The sequence below is a fragment of the Strix aluco genome, chromosome 4, assembly GCF_031877795.1.
Source record: "Strix aluco isolate bStrAlu1 chromosome 4, bStrAlu1.hap1, whole genome shotgun sequence".
In the NCBI taxonomy this organism is placed as follows: domain Eukaryota; kingdom Metazoa; phylum Chordata; class Aves; order Strigiformes; family Strigidae; genus Strix; species Strix aluco.
This window is the reverse complement of record NC_133934.1, coordinates 47,591,320-47,610,569: the sequence shown is the minus strand read 5'-3', so window position 1 is coordinate 47,610,569 and position 19,250 is coordinate 47,591,320. Positions and strand designations below refer to the sequence as shown.

At 40.6% G+C, this 19,250-nt stretch overlaps 1 protein-coding gene across 3 annotated transcripts in view; it reads left to right on the top strand.

Annotated features, from left to right (window-relative positions):
- GLRB (glycine receptor beta) overlaps positions 1-19,250 on the top strand; it is a 53,253-nt gene that overhangs the window by 30,613 nt on the left and 3,390 nt on the right. For 2 of the 3 annotated variants that reach the window (XM_074822955.1, XM_074822954.1), the window contains exons 8-9: positions 1,097-1,249; positions 7,691-7,983. In XM_074822955.1, the coding sequence (XP_074679056.1) occupies positions 1,097-1,249; positions 7,691-7,983 (446 nt within the window). The remainder of the gene's footprint in view (positions 1-1,096; positions 1,250-7,690; positions 7,984-19,250) is intronic. The other variant, XM_074822956.1, reaches the window with a different exon arrangement.

Genomic DNA, 19,250 nt, shown 5'->3' with positions numbered 1-19,250 from the left:
AAAATTTGTCAGACAACACATCACTGAAGGGGGTAGAATGAACTATAAAATGCATTATAGTGTCTTCCACACAAGGAATTTTTTCCTTAATGGTATATTGTTTTGTTGTTTTGGTTGTTGTATGCCCAAACAGCAATTTTAAGATGACTTACAGCACTTAATTGATAAAATGTAGAAGATAAACAGATATATTTTTGACAGATTCTGTCTTCTAAATCTGCTTTGCACCAACTTTATTTATAGATATTGACTGATCTGAATTTTGAAATTGTTGTAATATAACATAGGAATGCCTTTTCCTTGTGATATAATAGTTTATGAAGTTGTTTTTACAATGCTATTGTGTTAATATTAACATAAAAATGCCAGTTCTGCCGAGCGAAAATATGAACAGAAGTTGTTTTTTGATTATCGGACTTCCTGATCCATCTGTTATCTCCAGCAAAACCTCTAGTATCTGCAGCTTTATTTCTTATTGAATTCATCTTAATAGATATCTTCTGAAATGTTTATTTGCTTTAGAACCTAATTTTAGATTTGAGGCAGCATTCCTTGTTTTCAAAATTTCAGTATTTTTAGAGTCTTTTTTAAAATGTCTGTACCAATTTTAGAAGTCACCTATACCAGCCTTCAGTACTTGGGGAATCTCTGCTTTGCGTCACATTCAGATCATCTCTTTCCATTCTAAACTTTCTACACTAATGTTTCCTAATTCCATCATTTGCACAAATTAATGCTAAGTAGGATTTTCAGATGAGCTTAAGCTAGTAATATTGCTAGACCCCATTGGTTTTATCTGGACTGCATCTTGAAACTAGCATCAAGATGAGAATCACTTTAACTGCCTGTTACTGATGTGCTGTGAAAAGACGAAGGGTGCCTTTTAGAGCACAGAGAGCACCACATACCTGCCCACACTTGGCGGTTATATAGATCTGTGTTTTGAACATCTTTTTTCAAATTGAGCCTTTGCTTTCATAAAGAAAATCAAATAATTGAACTTTTGCTCTTAAGTAGAAAGAGTCCTGGAAGATACAGATTGGAAGAGGTTGACCTGCAAAGCACATTAAACATTAATGCATTTATTTCTTTAAAGGTTATTACACTTGTGTAGAAGTAATCTTCACTTTAAGAAGACAAGTTGGATTTTACATGATGGGTGTTTATGCTCCTACACTGCTAATTGTTGTTCTATCCTGGCTGTCATTTTGGATCAATCCTGATGCAAGTGCTGCAAGAGTCCCACTGGGTAACCTGCGTTTACACATACCGTCACAGTCCACTTTAATGCCATTGAGCCATTCTCAGTTGCTTTGACAACATGACACTGGACACTGAAAGCAACTTCACTTCCATTATCCACTCATCATTTTCACTGAAATGTCCTCATTCCTAGTCCTGTAAAATCCACCTCCACATTAAGACTTTGCTTGATAATGGTTCCAGCGTTTGTGTGATAAGCACAGTCTCTGCTCCTCTCAACCCAGACAAATCTGGTCTTAGCCACGTATGGGTGATGCTGCAGACACTGTGGCAATATGCAGTTCATAGGAATTTGAACATTTGAAATCAGTAAGAAAACAGGATGATGAGTAAGGCTCTACATAGCTACCTCTTGGACCAGTTTTCCTGAAGATTAATAGAAATAGAGTGATGTCTGGAAGAGAATTATCATCCTTGTTACCTGATTGGCTTTATTTCATTAGAGAGTCTGTTCATGAGAGTACTTCAGGCTCATGCTTTCATGCTGCTCAGCACTACGCAGTAGGCAGGCCCTTCTTTATTTTGAAATAGTAGGAGCTGGAATTAATCAAAACAATATTATCTTGACTAATTGGATTGTACATGGGACTCCAGCTCTGAGGTGGCCAAACCTGCTGACCCCAAGAGCTCAATGAAATGCAGAGCCAACTTCTTGCATCCTGACATTTCTCCTATTTGTATTCCCTTCCCCATGCCATGCCGTCTCCTTCCCCATGCTCTGGCCTCCCTGTGCTCCCCTTTTCCCTGGCACTCCCACCTCCACAAGTCCATACTTTCCAAATCTTCTCCATGTCCCAGGAGATTCAGTGCACCTGTTTTCAAGACGTCATGGGTGCAGTTGCAGAATCTCTCCAGCCACCTGCCTTCCTCAGAAACCTCTCACCCACACTTGAACCTCCACACCCTCACAGGATGTGACTCCTCTGCAGCTTCACGTGCATGAACGTGTGTTGATAAGCACTGGAGACCTTTGAAGTCAGGACCTGCCACATCACCTTACCAGTCTGTGTCTGATCCGCAGAGTCTTGCAGCAGTGGGTAGCTGAAATCCCTGTGTTAAGAGCCAGCTGGAGCAGGAGCGGTGCTGAGTTTTGTTAAGTGGAAAAGCATCCACATAACCCCTGTCCCGAGCCTTGTTGCTCCCATCTCAAGTCATCTACCATGCCTCTTCCTTCTCCAGTGATATGACAGGCAAAATAAACTAAGAGCTGCAAAAACCCCAAAATTGAAGAAGGATGTGAAGGTCCTTGAATGCATCCAGAGGAGGGCAATGAAGCAGGTGAAAGAGCTAGAAGGCATGTCCTGTGGGGAGCGGCTAAGGACTTTGGGCTTGTCTAGTTTGGAGAAGAGGAGGCTGAGAGGTGGCCTCATTACTCTCTGCAGCTTCCTGAGGAGGGGAAGTGGAGAGGGAGGTGCTGAGCTCTTCTCCCTGGTATCCAGTGACAGGACGTGTGGGAATGGTTCTGCATCAGAGGAGGTTTAGACTGGACATTAGGAAGCAGTTCTTTACTGAGAGGGTGGTCAAACACTGGAACAGGCTTCCTAGAGAGGTGGTCGATGCCCCAAGCCTGTCAGTGTTTAAGAAGCATTTGGACAATGCCCTTAACAACATGTTTAACTTTTGGTCAGCCCTGAATTTGTCAGGCACTTGGACTAGATGATCATTGTAGATCCCTTCCATCTGGAATACTCAGTTCTATTCTAAAATCTGGAGAACCGTGACTGGAATGCTACTTTTGTCTTGTGTGTCTTGCTCAAGCTGAATGTATCAAAACCACAATTTCATTTTATTTATTGTATCTTTTTTCTAGGGGTCTATTTCAGAATACAAATCAGCTTTTTTTCTTTTGACCTTTAAAACTATTCATAGTTACTTGGGGAGGAGTCACAATCTGTATTAGTTTGATAGCAAGTAACAAATATGTCTTATGTTGAGAAGTAGAAAGGATGCATTCCATAATGCAAAACATAAGATTTTTTTAAGAAAGAAAAGTGTGGGGACAATGTAGTATGCATTAAACTAAAAAGATAGAAACAAGAGCTGAAAATATTTTTCACATAGTGAGCTCCAGTACAATCAAAACCTGAGCTGTATTTCCAGTTTTATGATCCTGCACTTCAAACAACCAACCAGACAAGCATATTAATTATATATTAGATTTATGAGTCATAGTGCTGATATACATAACATGGTTGTCTTTGTGACTAAACGTGCATGCTTATTTATTATTTCTTTAATTTATTATGTGTTTATTGGCTCCTAATATATATATGCATTTTCAAAGATACTAACCATTGGCCTGGTTGTGGGACTTTTCCTGAATCCTCAGAGAAGCAAACAAATCTCTAAATCTGACCATTGCAAGTTGTTAACACTGTCACTGGGGTAAGATTTATGTTTCTCTAGTTTGTGGGAGGGCAACAAACTAACACTTCTAGCTACAACCTTGAAGATAGTTGGCCTTGAAATCTAACAAGATTAACGTTTGTGTGTCAAGTGAATGATATCTAAACCCAAGAAAGTGTTACCAATGGCCACTACACTCTCAGTGGCTAGACACAGATCCCATCAGATGAGAAGCTACTTCAGATTTACTTATGGATATCTTAATGCAGTCATCCCTAGAGTTAAGCATAGTGGGCTACTTCTCCCCATGACAAGGCATCACAGAAGTTTCCAGGTGATTTAGGAGTACAAGACACTTTGTGAGCCAGTAAGCAGAATGTTTTTGTAGACTGATTAATATTCTGGGAAAAGGATGTATGTTTGAAGAAAAAGCCTGTGTCCATGTAGGAACTAAATAAATTGCAAGCCCTATTTATACCTGTATCATTTTGCCCAACTAGATCATCTGGTGGTAGGGAATTCCACAAAAGACTGGTATCTGGTATCTGGGCAGTCATGGCTAAGCGACATAAGAGCTGATAGCACTGAATGCTTCTGTCTAATTAGATGCTAGTGTTTCACCTTTTAATGAGCCCAACAGAGGACTCTCCAGTTCTTTACAAGTGGAAAGCATGCCAGCATCCATTTAAAAAATGCCTTTCTTTTCTTCACTGCCATGTGGTCCCCAAAGGGAGTAAGATCTTTCCTGAAGCTGTAGGGATCTGAGGGATGTTGGACTTCTGTCCACCCACACCTGCCTGACAGCGTGGAACATTAGTCCAGAGTGGCAGACAGGGGTACAACTGGGTAACTAAAAGCTTGGAGTAGTGAGCAATGATATATTCCCCACATACACAGGACAGCTAGGTCTGCAGGCAGGCATGCTCCCTCTGTGACTCCTGTCCTCAGATCTGTCTTAGTTTTAGTCATTTCATTTTATAAAATTGTAACAAATTTAGGGTCTCAAAGGAAAGGCATAAAGATATATGTTAAAACTGTAGCATGAAGAAGGATTGGCAAGATTACGTCTTTTAGTTCATGAAGTTTAATGAGAGAAGAGAATGTATTAGAGATACCAAATTATAAGGAAAGCAAGACAGAATATTACCTTTTTCAATAACATTAGTGAGATGAAGCCAGACATTTTTAAAGCAGTAATATAAACCAGAAAATACTATTTTATACAGCATATAATTAACCTGTGGAATTCATTGCCAGGAGATAGTGCTGAGGCCAGTAAGTTTGATGGATTCAAAAAAGGGAGATTTATTTATCTGGCAGCATGTGCTGAAGTGCTTTGCTGGACTGGCACTTTCAGATATTATCCACATGTAACCTTAGGTAGTATTTTTAAAATAGTATCTCAGTACAATCATGCTTTAGGCTGGGACCTAACTAACCTTACTGATAAACTAAACTGTGCCATCAAGAGGGTTGCCACACTAGGGGCAAAAATGCAGAAGTATTTCCTAGAAAGGCCAAGTTTCCCTTTACTTTGCAAGTGTGGAGGAATGAGCTCGGTCCCTTCTCTTTGGTGCTCCCTGAGAAGAAAAGGGGAATTTGTTTGTTTCCTTTTCTTTTTTTTTTTTTTTTTAATAAGTAGTATTGCAGTTTATTTGTTCATTGTCCTCACTCAGGTTTGAGCCTTGAGCTTTGGACTGTTTTAGATAGGTACCTAGTGCAGCTGCTGCCAGAGGTGCCATTTAGAACTCTGGTACGAAGGTCTCCAAGGCCATACCATCTCTGATCTGACAGCAAATGGTTGCTTAATAGAATATTTCTGTGCTTCTATCTCACTTTACTGTTACCTTGAAAACCTAGAAGTTTCTCAGACTCTGAGAATTAACTTTTTATCCGAGGAATGCAGACTAATGGAAATTAGTGGCAGTTCACCATGACCTCAATTGCTCTACTGAACAACTTGATGAAAGTTCCACTAAAATCTTTTCAGCTAGTAGAATTTGTAAATTAGTTTTTGTAAAATTAAATCCAAGGCTGTAAGATCTAGTATTTTGAGCTCTACAGAGTGGTTGTACAAATGTTTTCAGCACCAGGCATGATAATAATACTCACATATTAAGGTAGTAAACTCTTTTAAAGTTAGTAGGAAAAAAATTGCAATATCCAAGATGCTGAGCCAGTCGATATCATTGGCTAATTTGGTTATTCAGGGTAGGGGTAGAGGCTGCCTTTCAGAAGTCTAGCATAGACATGCATGGTACTTGATACAGTACACTGAATGAACAGCAAGCTGGGCATAGACAGAGGTGTTCTATATATGTTAAGAGGCAGTATGGCCTTGTTTGTACTTGTTATTGCAGTTCCTTATGATCCATAGTTAGTGTTCAGCTCCAGACAGCTGGTGTTGGTCAGTGAGAATAACTTTTTTAAAAGAGGGGCTATTTTATGCTCACTTTCTATCTGTATGGGAATGTTTGTACTTGAATGCTTCAGACACAATAGATGGAAAATAAGACAGAATGGACACTGAGGATGGTCTGTTCAGTATTTGACATGTCATTCTGATCTGGCACATCTGGCCATTCTGTATTATCCCAATGGACAAAAAAATCCAGCTTTGCAATGATATGTTGTTATTACACATTTCTAAATAAAGCATCATAAAATTTTGTATTTTAATATCATATGACTGTAATAATTTCTTTATACTTTTTCTTCAGTGTTTTAGCAGCTAGTAGATTGCCCATTTGAGATTAATACCAAATAAAGTATCATATCAATCTTATTAAAATGCAAATGGTAACAGTAGCAAAAGAATGATGTGTTATTTGTGATCAGCTAGAATTGAATACTTTCATAGGCCAATACAGATACTTCCAGTTTTATTAACATTTTAACATCCTCGATTACTTAAAATGGATCCAAAGAAAATGATCTCTCTATGAATTACAAAATTTTTCATGCATATGTGACCAATATAAGAAACGTAGTTGAGACTGAGTAACAACTTTTGGCCAACATTGTCTATAGACATAAATTAGGTTTCATAAAGCTGCCCACTCATAACTAAAGATTTTTATCATTAGCATTCACAAAATCAAAATGGGACATTCTGAACTGGGAAGCTGAACTAAGTTTTCCCCACGTGACAGCCATTTCTAAAGTTAGCTTTTTCCAAATGTAGCTGTTCATGCTACTATTTTCGTTTCATAGGAGCCTGTGGGAAATCTTTCTTTGAGATCAGGCTTGTATTTTGTCTCTTGTGATGTGAGTCCTGTGTTGATGGTGACATTTGGAAGCCTTGTGCAGAGAAATTCTTGTCAAAACCCAGTTTGACAATGAGTGTGACCTTTCAACAGCCTTTGCAGATGTGAGGTTTTTTTTCATGATAAGGACTTCCTGAAATGCCCTTTATCTAGAAAGCTTCCTCTAGATCCTGGAAGCTCAAATAGGGAATGATCGTAGACCCGCAGTCACCTCAGTCTTTTCATCTTCACAATGAATTGGGAACACAGACTTTTTAATGTGCTGGTACAGCTTTGCTCTTCAGCAAAAACTTCCCTTTTACCTAAGGTTTGCACATCATACTTGAGGACAGGTCATTCAGATAATTGCTACCGCTGTAGCACAGTTCGGATTGCTGGGACAACAATAGCCTAATTTAAAGGATTTGGACTCTTTTGGTTTAAGTATCATATATTTCTCTTCCATCTTCCCAGACTTAGATGCACATTGTAAGATAAGTCTTTGGAAAGCCTGTTTCCCAGCTGCGTGATGTGTGGTGGGTCAGGAAAGCCACAGCAACTAGTTTAGCTTCACTTATTTGTTTCTGTTTATAAAATGAAGGTACTCATTATTAATAAGTCATCATTAACTGCAATATCCTACCTAAGTATTCAGTTTACCTTGTTCATTAATTGAAGGCATGTGCGCTTTGTATACCTGCTGCACCAACCACATTGTGAAGTCCCATTCACTGTTACAAAACATCATTCAGTATTGTCTGTTTCAGAGGAAGAGCACAACCAGTGTCAATAAGGGTAAGTTTTCTTTAATCAGCATTTTGTTTTTCTTTTCATAGGTATTTTCTCAGTGCTCAGCTTGGCATCTGAATGTACCACTCTTGCTGCTGAACTTCCCAAAGTGTCTTACGTGAAGGCCTTAGATGTCTGGCTGATTGTTTGCCTTCTCTTTGGGTTTGCATCCCTGGTGGAGTATGCGGTGGTTCAGGTAATGCTAAACAATCCAAAGAGAATTGAAGCCGAAAAAGCAAAGATTGCCAGGGCAGAGCAAGCAGAAGGGAAGGGTGGAAATGCTGCCAAGAAGAACACTGTGAATGGCACAGGAACTCCTGTCCACATCAGCACTTTACAGGTAGGAGCTGCGAAGCTGTGTACGCAAAATCAGCATTATCCTCCATTAACACAATTCAAGGAATATACTGTTGTAAGAGTTTTGGATAGTGCTTAATCTTAGAAGTGGCCAAGACATTCAAAACATGCTGGTAATTAATGGCTTGCAATCTGACCAATTGGTCCCTAGTGATTTGGGGTCAGATGTACTAAATGAAAAATTTGTCCTTTAATATCCTAGTACCATGGTTGCTGCTGAGCTTCAGGTAAATAAAATAGCAAGCAGCTTTACAGTTGCTATTTTTCTCATAATAAATAGGAGCTGTCAAACTGTAACTATTCAGAGGACAGGACTCTCCGTCAGTATTTGCTGAGAGCGTACTCAAATAACACCCGTCTCGTTGCTTTCTCTGGGATGGCCACAGCTGCACTGCATTGCATGTCAAGCATCTCTGAAGCCAGTGATCCAGAAGTCTTGGCATTTGTAAACAAAAGACAGGTCTGTTTGTCTGTCAAACAGTTCCTGCATTTCTTGTGTTGCCAGATAGAGTTTATGGGTAAATCAGTCAGATGTCATTATATGGATAAAGATGAGATGTACGTCTCTGCTCAGGCCAAAGTTTTCAATCATGTTGCTAAATTTCTGGTGTTGTAAAACTGCCCATTTGTGCTCCAAGAGTTATCAGATGACCCAGGCCAACTGCCCTCAGTCCTGAGTGGTATTTAATTGACATTTATTCTACAGAAGAAAATATGTTGTGCTACTATAGGTGGAATATGAATTAGGCTTATAGTTTTCAATGACTCAGCTATTTTGATGGATAAAATAAAGCCATTAGGCCAGATCCAAGTGATAATACTGGTAGCATACAATGTGACTTTAATGTTTCTCTAAGGAGAGAGTAGTTTATGCCAGCATGGTGAAACCCCTGTCCTAGTATGAGACTGGCATTGCCCCATAACTAATTACCTCCAGTCCAGAGGAGCTGCAAATATCACAGAGCGGTGCACTTAACTACCGTAATTCTCATCTGGTAGAGGAGTCTCCTGGGAACTGCTTTGGCAGGCAACCAGGCTCAGCTTAGAGCAACCCCATGACTGCTTTGACTTGTGCCACAAGTAATTCCCCAAGCCCAGGCAACGTGAGTAGAAAGAAAGATGGCTCTGCTACAGTTTTGCTTTCCCTGAACTGAATGTGATAGTTTTGGTTTCAGCAATTTGCAGGTCCCAAATTCAGCTATTTCTTGTGACAAAATAATTGCAACAGTCCAGCAGAGCAGCATAAAATCTATTTATGCCTATTTCAAGTACTTAACAAGTGTAAGTGTTCAGCTTGATCAATGACAAGATTAACAAAAAACTATTTTTTCAGTAGTGTGAACAAAACAAAATTGCTAAATTGCTGACATTCCTCAGTGTGTACACCCTTTAAGGTGCTTGCTATTGTTATAGCCATAACGAGAATAAAATGATAACTTTTATGACCTATGCTATCCTTTCATCTTTTAATAATTTTTTTCAAGAAGGCAAGTTTAGGTGTACAGTGCATTTTAAGACTTAGGGGAAGGGCAGTCATTATGCACAAAAATCAAGCAACATTCCCCATGAATGGAGTCTAGCAGTACGCTGAATTTTTTTAGGATTCAGACATAAGTCTGCCCTCCAAGATCTTGCAGTGTTTCCCCTCTATGATCTTGCAATGTCAACTCCAGCATCTCATGTTTGACCTGCACTTTTCAGGGTCTTCCCAATTTGTTATCAGAGACCTTTAACTTTCCGATATCTATAACCTCTTCAACAATAATCTGTGTTGGATTTATATGGAGTCCTGGGCATGCATAGCTTCTGATGATCTTTATACAGAGAGTTACAAAACATTTGTTTACCGAGACATATTGGAAATATGTATTCATTGCTATAAAAGCTGGACATGTGGCAGAGTGGTCTCCTCCCCTCATGGCTAGTGATCCAGCTTGTAGCCAGGCACATGCTTGAAATATAGACCACCTGAGGAAGGATGATTTCTGGGAAGATCACCAGGCTGAGATAGAAAAAAAGTTCCAGAGAAATGAATCATTTGACATCAGGATGTGGTAGGAGAGTGATGCTAGATTTTATATATTTGAATGCTATAAATCTGCCTAGCTGAAAACTCCCTCTCTGAACCAGCTACCACGTAGGAGTACTTTGAAAGTTCTCAGCCCTGGAGAAACCTGTACTAAACTCCTAAATTAGAACCGGTCTAAATCTTTCGGTAGCTCTGACTCCTAATCCAAAACTAGGCCTGCCCCACAAAATTTGGATTGCTCCCATACAGACCTAGTAATGATCAGGTAGAGAATGCATTTGTCATATGGCAAATATGTGAGGGAGGCAAACATTAAAGAAACAGGTAATGGAAAAAAACTGTATGTTGAAAGGCATAAAGAATATGAAACAAAAAGAGGCCAGAGTGCTATCCCAGAACTGCAGGAGCTGTTTCTCATCAGGGTCATGTAGAATTGTGTGTGAGGAGAGAGCAAATACAGTGCTAAATGTCTGGAAAGACTTAGGTGAACCAATGTATAGCTTTAGGAGAAAAAGACAGCTTACAACTGTACCCCTGAAATAACTGTGCCTCCCATAGAAATGTTTGAGGATGTTCTCTTTCTGCATAGGAGATGATACTAAGGCAAAAGTGACTGCGGGTGTAGCTGGAAATCTCACCATAGCTATGCTTGAAAGAGTGGATAGACCAGATGGGACTCAAAGGTAAAGCCAACAGGAAAGACCTGGAAGCAGAGAACTCCAAGTGGTGAAGAACAAGAGAACATGAATAATTGCATTTATAAGTGTTTCTCCAGACTAAATGAAGCATTTATTATGAGACATTAACTGAATGGTGCTGATACATATCTGTAAATTATTAGAGGGGAATCAAGTTTTAAAAGAGAAATTACTTTATTTCACTTTAAAATGCTCTCAATCCTGATGCCAGGACAGTTTTTGCTAGTGTTCCCTGAACAGCAAGTTGCACTCTTGCTGCCTCTTGCATCCATGCAGTGTTGCAGTAGTGATGTCTCTGCAGGAGGTTTGAGGAAGGGGCCGGTATGAAAGGTACAGGGGTGTTGCTGGGTTGGGAAAGTCCCAGGCATGGGAAGGATCAGGAGAAGTGCAGGGAAGCAAGTGGAGTTGTCAGGCATCCATGCTTCCAGCCCTCATGGAACAACTTAGTTTCATGTGCTTGCTCCATTTGTGAATGATAAAAATGGCGTCTGGTCTGGAGACTTGGCATGTTTGATATTAGTAAGAAACAAACCATAATAAAAACATGTGATTATACTTAAAAATACAAGCAGCTATTGTTCCTTTTTTTATGACAATAAATTGGATAAAGGGATAAACTTTTCAGTATATCCTAAACATTAAAAGCTTGATGCCATTCATAATAGAAGGTGAGGAAAAGAGATCCCCTGTAACAGAACCTGTAAGGGCCCGCCTAGAAGTTTTCAGCAGAAAGCACTTTTGGCACTGTGTCAGTGATCATGACTGATAGTCACCAACAGTGACAGTGAAGATGGCAGGATGAAAACAATGCTCACAATTTGCCAGTCACCCAAAGGTGGAGAAAGACTTCCATGGATGCATAGCTACTTCTCCTCTCCACTGAATCCTGGGTACTGGCTGATGTAAAAGCTGTATGTTGCCAGCATATGCCAAACCCTCAAGTCCGTGCTTTATGACTCATTCCTCCTCCAACAAAACCCCTTGAAATGTCAGTGCCATTTTAAGCCCAGAAGTTTATCGATACGACTGTCTGATTAAAGCCAAGTGGTCCATCTGGCAGAATCACCCTGAATCTGTAAAAAAAATAAGAGAAAATTCAACATAAGCACTTCTGATGTGTTTTTCTAGGTGTGGCAATGGCTATGCATTTACAGGCAAGAAGCCATGAAAAAGTACAGTTTGGCTTCCTTAGCTCATAGCGGCTGCAAGTAGATGCTGTTCTAAGTGGAGGAGAAAATTATGCAACCTGGTGGTAACTGCTGGCACTGGCTTTTTATTGGGAATCCTCAAGTAGGAGTTTGCATGTGTTTCCTAGCAATGCAGCATCATACAGTGAGAAAAGCAAGTAAAAAGGGAAATGTTTTGAAGATGAATCAGTTTCTTTTTGCTTTCACTGGTGGCGTGATTACAGGGAGAGATTGCACTGTTAGCTATAACAACACCCCTCAATTTGAAAAGTCAGATTTTCATCAAGCCCATTTATAGAAGCTGTCCCCCACAGATAATGTGCTCATGACTGGAGAGAACATTTGCTAAAAGAATGGCTCTGGCGGATGATGAATAATGCTATGCAAGTGGTGGTAATAGCTCTAAACCCAGTTATTTTTTAAAAGAAGTAGTGCTGTTTCTTGCCTTATCTTGTCAGAGTCACATCTAGGCTCTGAAACCTGATATGGCTTATGTCCATCTCTACTATTTTATAATATACCTGACCACTGGTGGTGTGACCTGTGGTGACCTGATCTTCCCATGTTGTCTTTTCCCCTCGAATGACACTCCAAACTCAGATTTTTCTTGTAGAACCACCAGAAACCCAGTTTACATTTTATCTTGTAAGCAAAACCACAGTCTGCAGTCTATTTTAATAGCTCATGACAGCATTTCAGGTACAGAGTAGGTACTTTCTGCTCTAGTGACTCCCATATCCGTCCTTGGAGATAATTCAGAACATGACTGTAAAAAGGCCCCGAGCAATCTGCTTTGAGCAGGGGGTTGGACTAGATGATCTCCAGAGGTCCCCGCCAACCTCAGCTATGCTGTGATTCTGTGATATTTTATGTGTAAATATTTTTTGTGCTGTACTTTACAAGGAATATTTGGAATGTGATAGCAAATTCCTGCTGAGCTGTACCAGAAAATATACTCAGTCTGAATACACACTAATGCTAAACAATCATTACTTTATTGATGATCTATGTCTATCATTATGGCAAGAGCAAGAGAATAGCACAAAACAAGTGCAAGAAAGATTAATGACAGAGTTTGTTTTAAGACTCCTCCTTCATCTTGTGTGGAAGACTCTTACACAACTGGCAGCACTAGTGACAGACCTGCATGCCAAAAAGAGGTTGGGTGCAACAGAAGAGATGATTTTATGGCAGAGAAGACATGCTGTGTAGGGCAGAGAATGCTGCATTATAGTAGGGAGGCATTTCAGTCTGAGGGACACATGCTGAGCTTGAGAGGCTGCCAGTGCTATAGCACGTTTGAAGCTTTGCTAGAAATTACAGACAATGCACTTCTGCTCTCAAAAATTCTTGAATCCAAATTGATGGCATTTTATATTACATTTCATCCTGGTGGATAAAGAGGACTTGATCACAGGATGAACAGTCAGTTGAAAAGGATCTTTATTCTATTTGCACAAAACAGATTTGGTCAAGTCCTGGTATTTTTGGTGCTGTGAAAGGATAAGATTCACAAATTTGAAAACTATTTTTTCTCATCTGAGTGGAAGAGTTTAAACAAAAAAGTATGAACGGTGCTGGTGAGCTATCTAACAATGTTCAAAGCAGCAACAGACCAGAAGGGAAGCTATACTAATTTAACAAATCCCAACAAACAGCACAATTGAAAACAAACTCCACAAAGACTGAAAGCTAACTCAGCTTCAAGCATTTCTCTTTTCTTCTCACTGACAAATGGAAAAGTTGATAGCAATTAATATACATTGAAATCTAGAAAATAGGTGTAGGTAATAGGTGTAGGTAACAAAAGGGATATATGGTTAGCATAACTGAGGGCAATAAGAGGTTACTTTGCATGTATAGGAAGAAATTACAGGCCTGTCAGCTTGACTTTGGTACCCAGGAAGCAGATGGAGCAGCTCATCCTGAGTACCATCATACAACACGTGTGGAATACCAGATGATCAGGCCCAGTCAGCATGGATTTATGAAAGGCAGGTCCTGCTTGACAAACCTGATCTCCTTCTATGACAGGGCGACCTGCTTATTGGATGAGGGAAAGGCTGTGAATGTTGTCTACCTTGACTTTCGTAAGGGCTTTGACACCGTTTCCCACAGCATTCTCCTGGCGAAACTGGCTGCTCGTGGCTTGGATGGGCACACGCTTTGCTGGGTAAAAAACTGTCTGGATGGCCGGGCCCAAAGAGTTGTGGTGAATGGAGTTAAATCCAGTTGGCAGCCGGTCACGAGTGGTGTCCCCCAGGGCTCGGTTTTGGGGCCACTCCTGTTTAACATCTTTATTGATGATCTAGACAAGGGGATCGAGTGCACCCTCAGTAAGTTTGCAGATGACACCAAGTTGGGTGGGAGTGTTGATCTGCTCGAGGGTAGGGAGGCTCTGCAGAGAGACCTGGACAGGCTGGAGCGATGGGCTAAGGCCAACTGTAGGAGTTTCAATAAGGCCAAATGCCGGGTGCTGCACTTGGGCCACAACAACCCCCAGCAGCGCTACAGGCTTGGGGAGGAGTGGCTGGAGAGCTGCCAGTCAGAGAGGGACCTGGGGGTGTTGACTGACGGCTGGCTGAACATGAGCCAGGAGTGTGCCCAGGTGGCCAAGAAGGCCAATGGTATCCTGGCTTGTATCAGAAATAGCGTGGCCAGCAGGGACAGGGAAGTGATCTTACCCCTGTACTCTGCACTGGTGAGGCTGCACCTCGATGACTGTGTTCAGTTTTGGGCCCCTCACTACAAAAAGGACATTGAATTACTCGAGTATGTCCCGAGAAGGACAACAAAGCTGGTGAAGGGTCTGGAGCACATGTCGTACGAGGAGCGGCTGAGGGAACTGGGGTTGTTTAGTCTGGAGAAGAGGAGGCTGAGGGGAGACCTCATCGCCCTCTACAACTACCTGAAAGGAGGTTGCAGAGAGCTGGGGATGAGCCTCTTTAACCAAGTAATAAGCGAGAGGACAAGAGGTAATGGCCTCAAGTTGCGCCAGGGAAGCTTTAGACTGGATATTAGGAAGCATTTCTTTACAGAATGGGTTGTTAGGCGTTGGAATGGGCTGCCCAGGGCAATGGTGGAATTCCCCATCCCTGGAGTTGTTTTAGAGTCAGGTTGACACAGCGCTGAGGGATATGGTGTAGTTGGGAACTGTCAGTGTTAGGTTAATGGTTGGACTAGATGATCTTCAAGGTCTTTTCCAACCTTGATGATTCTGTGATTCTATGAATACAAAAACCAATAACAAGAGTATTGGTGCAATACTAGATAGAGGTGCTGTAAGTATCAAGAATTAGCAGAAGAGGCAAAAGTGTTCAACAAATATTCTGGTCTGTGTTTGGGGAAAAGCCAGATATATTCCATCAGATGGTGAACTAGCTTTCATTGACAGTAGTTAATGAGGATGTTAAACAGTAGCTATTAACGTTAGACATTTTACAGTTGAGATTTCAGCTTCAGTTGCATTTAGGACTTTTTAAAGAGCTGGTCCATGAGTGCTGTGGAACATTAATGTTGATTTTTTAAATAAATTCTTTAAAACTGATAGCGTTCCAAAAGACAGCAAGAAGCTAACTTTGTGCCAGTACTTTTAAAGGCTAAGTGGCATAAGATGAATGATTATAAGCCTGACATCAATCAGTGGAAAATATTGCATAGCTAACAGGGGTCTGACTAATAATTATTATTCATAAGTAATAATTATCATTAGTATTATTCATAATTCAGCCCCATGTTAGCTAATAAATTTAAATGGGTCAGTGAAATTAAAGCTGATCTGTGTGTTTATTGATTTAATCAAACGGAATATAATTTTTTAAAAGATTATCAATTAGGTTGACGGGGTAATGATGTGGAGGGAAGAAATTTTTAAGAACATTTGACTTGGCTTCATGTGTCAGCCTGGTTACATCATTTGAATTATGCAAAATCAAGGTTAGATTTGTTACCATCTGTAAGTACCAGCAGTTAATCAGACTAACTATAGTCATGCCTTGTGACTGGAAAATTGAAGCCAAGTAAATGCAGGTTAGAAATAAGGTACATACGTTTGTGGGGAACGAGGTCATGGAAAAAGTTCTCCATCCTGGATGTTTTTAAAGGAGAATCTAGTGTAACTAGTTTGTGCAGTAGATTGTGGATAGTGATGAGAAGCACCAGAAGCAGCAGAGGCAGTGACGGGAAGTTAGTTCCCCCTCCCTGCCAGTCTGCACGCACAGGCAGCACTTCTTCTTTCTTCTCTTTCCCCATTTTCTTACCACATTATTCCCCTAAGTCTGCAGACAAAGGCTTTCTGAGCAGGGTATGGCCCTGCTGCAGTGGCACGTGTGTGGCAGCTCTGGAGCAGTGGCAGCAGCAAGTGCTGAGTTTGGCAGTGAGCATCGGTCAGCCTGAATTTTGTAAAAGGTGAGAAAGGATCATTGCAAGGGGCCTTCTGGCTTCTAGGAGTCATTTTTAGTTTTTTCTGAGCTGTTCATCAAAAGGCAGGTGTCCTGTCCAACATACCAAACCTAGACAAGGTGGCCCAGTCTTGGGAGAAACAGAAGCTAGGTCTGTGTTTTGGGCCAAGCCCCGAGAACCATGTTGCCTTCCTGTGCCCTCCTCAGCCCCCCAACCTCCATGATGTGGATGAGAAGCGGCTGTCTGGTTCCATCGGGAGCGAGGGGAGGCCCTGCACTATTCCAGCAGCCTTCCCTTCCCAAACAGCTGCTCCCCATATCCTGCAGGGGAAAAGCCATAGGTCTAGTGGAAACATCCTGCAGTCTAGGTCTGGCCCACGGGTCATGATGCTGGGGCAGGATAAGACAAGTGATATCAAATATTTTCCAGGACCAAGTTCTGTGTCAGGACAAAGTCAAAAGGATGTAAGTTTTAACAATGTTTTACTTTCTTTACAAGTCTTCAGTGTAGTACTCTAAACTCAAGTCCTGTGGTATCATTTTCCACAGAAATGGTTCCTGTAGCCTTTGGTAAGTGTCAGGAATATTGTTATGCTTCTAGTGCAAACCAAGACAGGATGAATAAAAAGCAGATAAACTACTTTTAATATCTCATTTTGTTTAAGGAAAGCTGTAGGTCAACTGAAGTGAATTTAGATTAAAACAACAGAAATATTAGGGAGTTGATATGAGAAGAAATTTAAAAATATGTCTAGACAGCAATTGAACATAGAAAATAGAAACACGTTGGATTTGTAAACCCAGGGAAATGAAAGAAATTATTTTTAAAAGTAACATATATTTATTAAAGAAAAAATTGGGCCAGGTTGTTCTTACAAGGAATGTGTCACCCTGATAAATCAGTACTCCAGCTGACACTAAGCTAAGCAGAGCTCTGTGTGAACATGCTGCAAACAGTCTTCTGCTTACAAGGCAGAGGTGACCTAGAAGCCATTCCCTCAGTTCTCTGTCCTGCGAGTGAAGGAAAACCGACTTCTTGTGGCCTTTAAGGGAGCACTCTCTAGATACTGCAGTTGGAACAGAAATATTCTGTATTGTAAATGAGAGGACTTAGGCTACAATTAGTGACACTGAGTTTTACAGTATATATTGCTGGTGGTATGAGGAATGGACTATGAGTTTGCAAGTCCAAAAGGAGGCTTATAATTTCATACATGATTCTATTTCTCATAATGGCCTTACTAAATCTTCCTAGTTTCGACCATGGAAAAAATGTCATATTCCTGTGACTCTTCACTTGACATTCACCCCAGTCCTGCAAGTTACCCTTTCATTGCACAAGGGTCTGCTTTATATCTTTATTACCCATATTGCTGGGTATGATCTGATTGAAAGAAACCTCTTGGATCACTGACAGACAGCCCCCATGCCAGCCAAGGTCACATAATTGTGTTCATATATGTCTCAGTCACCACCTTACTAGACAGTTTGCCCCTGCTACTCCAATATTGAACACTGTCCCAAGCTGTCAGCTCTTTGATGACTGGGAAACAGTTGCAGGAAATTTGTATATATAGTTTTGCCTTACCATCATGGAACACCTATCTTGTTTTTTGCTTTTTATAACCTGTAATCTTGATTTTGTTGTGTAACCTGCACCTCAGTTTTAGTGCATTGATTTCAAAATTTACTGTTTTCCTGAGAAAAGTAAGTCTGGCAAATCTGAGGAGGTATATCCACTCCTCGCTGAGGGAATAGTGCCATGCTTCTCTTCCACCTTGCGTCAGAATCAGTGTTGTCAATAATGGGAGGAAAAGCCCCTATTGAAGTTTAGGTCACCTCCTGACTGTCTCAGTTCTTTTCATCCAGGATACCTTGTCAGTTTTCATAGAGAACCTAGCAATATTCTCCAGAATATTTTTCATTCATCCATAAGTCTGGTACTGTATTTCACTATCATTATTTTAGTTACAAAATGTGATAATACAAATATCCTGAACTATCACCCTAAGACTGCAGAAAACCAAAGGTGGAGAGAACTAAGGGTAAAGGAGGAGAGATAGGCTACTGAGAAGGAGGGACAGGCAGCTTTTGGAAGAACCAAGTTTTAATGGATCAGTGGCTCCAGGAAGCCCTAGTGAAACTTATGTTAATGTCAGTTGCCCATGTGTATAACCTGATTTGTGAACCAGCATTTTTTCCAACTAACACTCAGGTTCTGTATGTGAAAAAATGACATTATTAATAATTCAGTTAGGTTTCATAATCTGTATTCTTTTTTCTTCTTCTTTTTTTTTTTTTTCTTTTTTTTTTCTGCTTTACTGTATAGTCCAATTGAAATGAAACTTTGGGAGACATCTACCCAAGTCATAAAGCACAGTGTCTTCCAAGTAGTCTCCAAATCCCTTCAAGCTCCCTGAACAGTGTGGAGGTGGTCCTCCTAGAGATTTGTTGTACCCAAAATATAAACTTTATAAAATCCAAGGAAGGGAATATAGGAACCTGATTGGTTGGTTGGTTGGTTGGTTGGTTGGATTTTTCCCCAAAACACTTCAGTTTTGAAGAGCACCAAATAATTTTTTCTTTTAAATGTTCATTATCTGTGCTAGTATGATTTTCTGGTCCGTAAAAGAGAGTGATTCACCTGGGGTTACCCCATAGCACAGTAGTACTTGATCCCCAGGAGCACTGATGGAGCTGTAGGAATGACAGGTATTCAGCTGCTGGATTTAGATTTCCCAGTTACACAGTTCTCTAGTGCACAGATGGGAAGTGCTGAGAACAGTGTTGCATCTTTGTTACCTGTCTTTAGAGAGACACCAAGGAATGCAGGTACAAAGAAGGTGCATTCTCACCATGAAAGGTGGTCACCAGAGGATGAGATTATAAGATCTTGATCTGGCTACTACGTAGAACCAGGATAGACTTTAATTGTT